An 8,285-nucleotide genomic window follows, 5' to 3' on the forward strand; every position below is an offset into this window, starting at 1 on the left:
ACAAATTAGTATCAAAAATACACAAAGAGAAGGGAAAGGTCAGCATAACGGAAATCGATACAATTATTTCAAATGGGTTATGAGAGAGGGATGTAAAAGATTATGGTAAAAGAGAACACGGCTCAGATTCAAACTCATCAGGTAAGGGGACAGGAAAATAAGGCACATTTAAATAAAAGAGTGACAGAACAAATATTCATGGAGAATGATTAAACTTTCATTATTTCCTTTCACAAAAGCAGGAAAGGGCCATTTTAGAATCTTCCGTTACCCTGGTGCCATTAGTTCCATTTTTACTGGCTTCCTCTTTGGTTGCACTGACCTGTGAAAGGACTTCAAGGTCAATTTGCTTAGACTTTCTCAGCCCGCAACTTTGGAATCACGAGGGAAGCTTGAACCAATGCCGGGACTCACTTGGGAGGAATTAAATCAGAAAATCTGGGGTGAGGCCCGACGTGAAACTGCTTTAAAACTTCCCGCCCGACTCCACCAGTCTCCGGAGAGGTAAGCCATCGTGTGTCCGAACCTTAAGTCCCGCCCCATCTCGCCGGAAGCGGCCACAGGAGGGAGCACATCCAGGCCCCGGAGGAAGGCGCGCTTCCTTTGAGATACTCTGGGCGGAGACGCTGCATGCGCCCTCCGGACCGCTGGGGGGCGAACGGCGCGCAATCAGCGTCCGCTTTCCGGCGCGCGGCCAGAGCGACCCCAGACATGCTCAAGCTCCGGTGCGTCCCGGAGGTCGCCCGCGCCGGTGTTTAACCACGTGTGGTGTGAATTTAAGGGCATCATGTTATGAAGAGATGGGGGCTGCGGTGACTCGCGCAATCAGGAATTTCAACCTAGAGAACCGGGCGGAACGGGAAATCAGCAGGATGAAGCCCTCCCCCGCTCCGAGGCACCCCTCCACCAAGAACCTCCTGCGAGAGCAGATGAGCAGTAAGTGGTGCCAGGGCGCGTGGGGCCTTGCGGTGCGGGCTCCCTGTGCGGGCTGGGCTGTTCCACGCCGGTGGACCTCCGTCCAGTGGTGGGGGTGACCGGGGTCGGCTGCAGTCACTCGGGTCAGCCGAGCGCGGGAAGGGGGAGCCACCAGGCCGGTGACATTGAGACAGTCCCCTTGCGCTCGCGGTGGAGGCGGCGGCTCTGCCTACTTCGTAGTCCTGGAGATGTTAGCTTGTGCCCCCGCTGCCCCCGCCCTCCCCGGCTTTTGTCTTTAATGCTCAGTGACTTGATACAGGGAATCAAAATCAGAAGGGATCGTGTGCAAGAGAACTCTCTAGATGTCTTCACAGATTGATAGACACCGAGCTTGACCTAGCATTTTGAGTTACACTTAAAACATGTTCTGTAGTGTTCGAGTGATTGTTGATTAAGCAAAAAGTTAAAAGTGACTGTCTTGTGTTAAGTGTTTACGATCTTAGAGGAAACTTTCTTTGGCTTTAAATATTGTGACATTCTTTTTCTTTCTTTAGGCCATCCAGAAATTAAGGGAGAAATTGCTACAAAAGATGAAAAACTGCTGTCATTACTAAAAGATGTGTATGTCCATTCCAAAGATCCCGTGTCTTTTGTTCAGGTAATGTGTGTTTTAATTGAGTAAATACATAATTTAACCCTTTGGGGCTCCAGGAGAATGACCAAGAGAAGTGTGGCAAATAGTAAAAAAGAGTGAGCGCTCTGCAAGTGTAAAACTGTCAGTGTGCTTCTGACCAGAATGCAGAGCATTGGCAAAGTTGAAGTACAGCAGTCTAAGCCAGACACATATGCCTCCGTTCATTGGATATTTTCCGAAATTCTAAAAGACTTGTGAAAGTATTGATTGTGTGCAACTCGGTGAATTATTTGGTATTATTTCAGAATTTGTAAGATTTGGTACGGTACTTCTAGTGATTGTCATTGGAATGACCAAGGGAGGGCTTTAATACTATTTTCTCATACTTCAGTGGATTGAGGTATGTTTTAATATCAGAGATTCCTTTAGTGTTGTGTTGTTGGTGCTTGATTTTTTTAAATTTTGTTTTTTAAGAATATTATTAAGATAGAATACGTAAAGATAGGGAGATCACAGAATACACTGGGAACGGGAACCTGTATGTAAGTGCCAGGCACAAGTGCTTTGCATACAGAGAAGAACAAAACGTCTCTAGTCCTTGATTTCACGGTGCTTATAGTGTTGTGAGGGACACAGGCATTAAACAGATGAGCAACCATAGGTACATAGTTACTAATGACTCTCTGAAGGAGAAATATAGGCACAGTGAGCATATCAGAGGGACTTTTTTGAGACTGAAGGATCAGGGATGGTTTCTGAGGAAGTGACATTCAAACTCAGGCCTGAAGGATGGGTGGGAGTTAACCAGATGAGTTTGTGGGGCAGGAAGGTTCTAAGTAGGAGGAAGAGTTTGATTGAAGGAGAGGGAATTGCCAATGACAATTCCTATCTTTCCATTCTAAAATTCTCTGCTTGTCTCTGTAGATAGGCAATAGACGGTTTGCACAGATAAAGTTATTAGTATGATTTTCACTAGAGAAGAGATATAAAACTCATGTACAATAAGGTATGTAAATTGTTGCACACAATAGCAGTTATAGAGTTCGATTATCACCACATACTCATAAGAAATATATGTATAGGGGTTGATGTTCATGTTCTTTATGTTATTTTTAGGCAGGAGTTAGATAATACTTCTAAGTATTGTTTCTCTCACATGTACTTATTCATTCGAAAATTGGCTCTTGGGGAGCAAAAAACACTTCTTATGTATAAAACACAGAACTGTAGTTATAATACATAGGATACATACAGTGGTATTAAAATTTCTTGGGGGGGGTATTAGGAAAAGTCTGAAAAGACTCACGCAGAGTGATAATGAAGAAAAGGTTGAAGTGCCTATTTATGTTCTTTGTACCTTTTTTTCTTTTGGGCAGTTCATAATTTTCTTAATGATTTGTGATGTCCCTGGACATCAGTGGAAAGTGAAGAAGTTGTTAGGAGTATTTCAGGCCAGAGTTACAGTATGAAGGTAGGAGAGAGTGTGATGCCTTTAGAGTTCAGTACAGTTAGGAGAAAGTATGAGGGATGAATTTGGGAGAAATGAGGTGGGGTAGAGAGTAATAGGGGCCAGATCATGAAGATCCTTATTTGTCTTGCTAAGGAATTTGGGTTTTATCCTGAGGGCGGTGGGAAATCATTGAAGAGTTTCCTGTCGATCAGTGACATCAGATTTGCTTCATTCTGGGGACAGTTTTGAGAGTGGGCTGGGAAGGAACGAAATGCATTTTATCTAGTTAGAGGAGACCAGGGTTTTGCAGTAGTTCCTGCAAGAGACGTTGGCTTGGACAAGGGTGATTTAGTGACTGGGAGAGAAGTGAACGGGTTTGAGAGGGACTTTGGTAGTATCAGCAGGATTTGGTCGTTGATTGCCTATAATGAGAGAGAGGGGGAGGTGTAAGGTATCATGTAAGAGAAGCTCTGGGTTTTGGAGTGGGATATGGGAGGTGGGTGGTAATGGTCACCGAGCTAGTGGATATGGGGATAGTATTGGATTTTCAGAGGAAAGGGATAAGTTCAGTTTTGGACATGTTGATTTTGATGTGCTTATAGATTATCCAAGTAAAGATGTCATTTGTCATTTGGGAATTTGGATCTGGAAGTCAGGAGAAAGGTCGAGGTTTGAGATCACATTCGAGAGTCATTAACACGTAGATAATAATAATAAGGGGGTGTGTGGGATTGCTTGGGAGGAATGTGTAGAGTGAGAAGACAGCCTGGGCTAGAATTTGGTGCACACTAACATTTACGGGGCATCTGAAGGGAAATAGTCCACAAAGGAAACAGAAGGAACCACTACAGAGACAGATGGAAAACTAGGAGAGGGGTGGTATGGAAACCAAAGGAAAGATAGTTGTGGGTCCGTGGGAGTGGTCAGCAATGTCAGGTGCTGTAGTGAGTTCAGATAAAGCCTGAAAAGTGTCCTCTGGATGCAGATCTAATCTTCTGGATTTGAGATCACAAGTATCTCTTTTAAAGTTGAACTAAAAAGAAGGAAACTGGTCATAAAAAAAGTGTTGCTTTTGGGTTTGGTGGGTGTTTGTAAAATTTGGTGACTACAGCATTTTCATATTTTGACCAAACAGCAGTAATAGGCAGGGTGCATTTGAAAGGAAAGGTAAAGAGGGATGGTTGGTGTAGCTGATAGAGGAATGGAATACAGAGCACAAATGCAAGGGTTAAGCTTGGGCGGGACAGACAGATGGAAAGATGGGTGTTATAGGTAGTTTTACTTATATTTATTGCAGTCGTAGAGGCATTAGTTTATTTTCTCTGAAGAGGCAAGATCTCTAGCAATATTTGAATTCATTCAAGGTGTTTGGAGGCACTGAATATGAAATACAAAACTAGGAAACAGAATGGAGATTATCAAGGTACGCCGTTAGAGCAGCATCAGAATCCTGCCCTTCTAAAGCAGTTTTTTATCTTTTCTAATCAGTGCATTATTGTTGTTCTTTTAATATATATGAAATAATGTAGTAAGTGGATGGTATACATTTGATTATTATTTTCTAGAACTACCTAAATTTTCTAATGATTGACTTATGGTTATGAAACGGTGATATGGCAAAAGTGCCATTGAACTATGACTCATTATAATGAGAAAATATAGTTTAGAAAATCATGGGTAGTATTTATTTGAAGAAGAATAATAGAGATTCTAGAATCATGAAAGTAGATGTCAAATCCTTGCTCTCATCTTGAAAGCTTATTTTTTGGTTTTTGTTTCTTGATACTAGGTAAAGGATGCTGGAACACCTCAGAAGCCAAAGGAGTTCAGGTTGCCAAAAGACCATCATTCTGACATGATGAATGTTAAGAACATTCCCAAAGGCAAAATTTCCATTGTAGAGGCACTGACACTTCTCAATAATCATAAACTTTATCCAGACACATGGACTGCTGAGAAAATAGCTGAAGAATACCATCTAGAACAGCAAGATGTAAATTCCCTTCTCAAATATTTCGTTACTTTTGAAGTTAAAATCTTACCCCCTGAAGGCAAGAAAGCAATACAATCAAAATGAAGAGAATCTTGAAATAACTTTTCCTTTATTTACTCTGCATCCCTGTACCCTGTTTATTTTCTCATTTTTAGCATATTAAATTATATAAATTACCAAATGTGTTAAGCTCCCTCCTTGTGAGAGCATGCTATTTATTGAGCTCTGCTGAATTTTCAGGATTGCTCTTAGAATTAATTTTGTTCTCTTTTAAACTTTAATTTGGTTTAGGCATATGTTCTTATGCAATAACTTATTAGCATGACTAATCAGCACATGTATAAATGTATTATAAATAAAAGAGTTATCATACTTTAGGCAAATCATATCATCAGCCTTTAAATTGATATATAACCTCTTGGGAAATGTCCTGAATCCCTCGTTTAACATTCAAAGCTTCACCTTCCAATATTGGTGGTTAGTTTATGTATGAAATAACTTTTTAAAAATATAAACAGGAATTGGTGTATTTAAAATTTTAGCAGTCTCTGCTTTGACAAACATAAGTTCAAAAACTTTCAGAGAGACAGGCATAGTGGAACCTATCTGAAAAAAATAACTTTTCTCTGGACTTAGCATAGAAATACAAGGAAATTTTAAAGAGTGGATAAATCAGAGAACTATGGTAAATTGAATTTGGTGATCAAATACATATATTATTTTCTAATTTAAATGCTGGTTGAAAGAAGAGAAAAAATAGCAAGTAGAAATATAAAGTGGGATCACTGGAAGGGAAATTGCTGCTTCATCCATTTAACAAACTTCTGAGCACAGTGTGTCTTAAGTGAGATTGTGTAACTTGAGCTCTGTCATATTACTACCTGTGGGATTTTGGGTAGATTGTGTAACCTCTTTGAGATTGAATTTCCCCTATAAGAAGTATAGTGCTGCCTTATTAAATCAAAGGGTTACTGTGACGATACATAAGATAACAAAGGACTACAAAGGACTGAACAAATTCGACTCATTTTTTTCCATCTGAGAAGAGCAGCCTGGGGAGGTTTCATGACCTAGCTAAGATTATTCTGTAGTTTATGACATAGCCAGGCCCAGAATTTAGGCTTTCAAAGTCCTAGTGGTATGTTTTTTTCAAAAAATATATCTCAAAAGTGTAGAAGGTGTGAGTTGTGGGAATATTCAGAGAATGTGGTAAGAAAAATTCCAGGTTATCAGTGTCTTTCTGAGGGAAGACAGGCATTCCCTACTTTCCAGGGATTTCCCTGGAAATGGTATGGAAGTTGCTGAGGAATTCAGCATGATGATGGAATGAGGCATTTGTAATGTTGAGAAGAGAAAAACTGACTGAGATGGGTAAGTTTTAAGCTGTATTCAAGTGCAGTCCCATTATGTGAATAAACTATACCTACCTATATTTGGTTCAAAACTAGTTCTTTTAAGAAAAAAAGAATTCTTAATATAAAATTGTATTTTAAAACTCCGATAACTCAATTATCAAAACTGTTTTCTTTTACCAAATAAAGGTCAATACTTGTACTTGAATCACTAATACTGCTATTTCTGAGCCATCTTCCCTATTCAAATTTGCACTGTGATTAGGCGGCTGTAAATATAGCTGTTGTTATGTGTGTCACATGATAAAATAAAGTACTTCCCATATCATTCATTGGCCTATTACTGCTTTTTATTACAGGTAGGAGAGTGTTGGGTAGTAGTGGTGTCACAGAAGGCATGGAGTTGAGATTCAGAAAAATCTAGATGTAGATCTCAGCATCCGTCTAGCCATGTGATGTTAGAAATGTCCTCAACTGTAAAACAGGTAATTGCTAACATCTTAAAAGCAGTTACTGTACTAGGCATTGATCAAGAAAATTTAATAGGCATGAGGGTAAGTACTGTTAACCATATTTTACAGGGAAAATTGAAGCATAGAAATCTAAAGTAACTTTTAAAAGATTACCTAGCAAACATTGGAACCTGGATTTAAACCCTTGTAGGTTATTTTCAAAACCTTGTGCTCCTAACTACAACACTATGTTGTCTTTCTGTGGGATTATAAGAATTAAGTGAGGAGGGACCTTCAAGATGGCAGAGGAGTAAGACGTGGAGATCACTTTCCTCCCCACAGATACATCAGAAATACATCTCCATGTGGAACAACTCCTACAGAACACCTACCGAATGCTGGCCAAAGACCTCAGACTTCCCAAAAGGCAAGAAAATCCCCACGTACCTGGGTAGGGCAAAAGGAAAAACAAAAAAAACGGACAAAAGAATAGGAATGGGACCTGAACCTCCCTCTGGGAGGGAGCTGTGAAGAGTGAAAAGCTTCCACACACTGGGAAGCCTCTTCACTGGTAGAGACAGGGGGCAGGCAGGGGGGAAGCTTCAGAGCCACAGAGGAGAGCGCAGCAACAAGGGTGCAGAGGGCAAAACGGAGAGATTCCCGCACAGAGGAATGGTGGTGACCAGCAGTCACCAGCCTGAGAGGCTTGTCTGCTCACCCACCGGGGAGGGCAGGGGCTGGAAGCTGAGGCTCAGGCTTTGGAGGTCAGATCCCAGGGATAGGACTGGGGTTGGCTGTGTGAACACAGCCTGAAGGGGGCTAGTGTGCCACAGCTAGCTGGGAGGGAGTCCGGGAAAAAGTCTGGACCTGCCTAAGAGGCAAGAGACCATTGTTTCAGGGTGCACGAGGAGAAGGGATTCCTTCCCCATGTTCCCACAGAAGGCACAGCACTGCCTAAGTGAGCTCCAGAGATGGGCGGGAACCACGGCTATCAGCTTGGACACCAGAGAAGGGCATGAAATGCTAACGCTGCCACCAAGAATCCTGTGTGCAAGCACAGGTCAGTATCCAACCCCTGCCCCCCGCTGGGAGCCTGTGCAGTCTGCCACTGCCAGTGTCCCATGATCCAGGGACAACTTCCCCAGAGAACACACGGCACGCCTCAGGCTGTTGCAATGTCATGGCAGCCTCTGCTGCGACAGGCTCTCCCTGCATTCCAATTATGACTACCATACCCCTCCCTCTCCCCAGCCTGAGTGAGCAAGAGAGCCCTAATCAGCTGCTGCTTAACCCCCTCCTGTGTGAGCAGGGAACAGACTCCTGAGGGTGGCCTACATGCAGAGGTGGGGCCAAAACCAAAGCTGAACCCCAGGAGCTGTGCAAACAAAGAGGGAAAGGGAAATCTCTCCCTGCAGCCTCAGGAGCAGCAGATTAAATCCCCACAATCAACATGATGAACGCTGAATCTGAAGAATACCTGAGTAGACAA

At 42.1% G+C, this 8,285-nt stretch overlaps 1 protein-coding gene across 1 annotated transcript; it reads left to right on the plus strand.

Moving 5' to 3' along the window:
* The first annotated feature begins 660 nt into the window (after nucleotides 1–660).
* NDUFAF4 (NADH:ubiquinone oxidoreductase complex assembly factor 4) lies at nucleotides 661–6,676 on the plus strand. Its single transcript, XM_004264798.4, has 3 exons — nucleotides 661–936; nucleotides 1,470–1,573; nucleotides 4,789–6,676. Exons 1-3 carry the CDS (start codon nucleotides 801–803, stop codon nucleotides 5,074–5,076), a joined length of 528 nt encoding a protein of 175 aa, XP_004264846.1. The 5' UTR covers nucleotides 661–800; the 3' UTR covers nucleotides 5,077–6,676.
* Nucleotides 6,677–8,285: the final 1,609 nt, after the last annotated feature.

This window comes from Orcinus orca, chromosome 12, assembly GCF_937001465.1.
Source record: "Orcinus orca chromosome 12, mOrcOrc1.1, whole genome shotgun sequence".
In the NCBI taxonomy this organism is placed as follows: Eukaryota; Metazoa; Chordata; class Mammalia; order Artiodactyla; family Delphinidae; genus Orcinus; species Orcinus orca.

Coding starts and splice junctions, on each gene's coding strand:
- NDUFAF4 (XM_004264798.4), top strand. CDS start 801: ATGGGGGCTGCGGTGACTCGCGCAATCAGGAATTTCAACCTAGAGAAC. Junction 937..1,469: donor CCTGCGAGAGCAGATGAGCA/GTAAGTGGTGCC, acceptor TTCTTTCTTTAG/GCCATCCAGAAATTAAGGGA. Junction 1,574..4,788: donor ATCCCGTGTCTTTTGTTCAG/GTAATGTGTGTT, acceptor TCTTGATACTAG/GTAAAGGATGCTGGAACACC.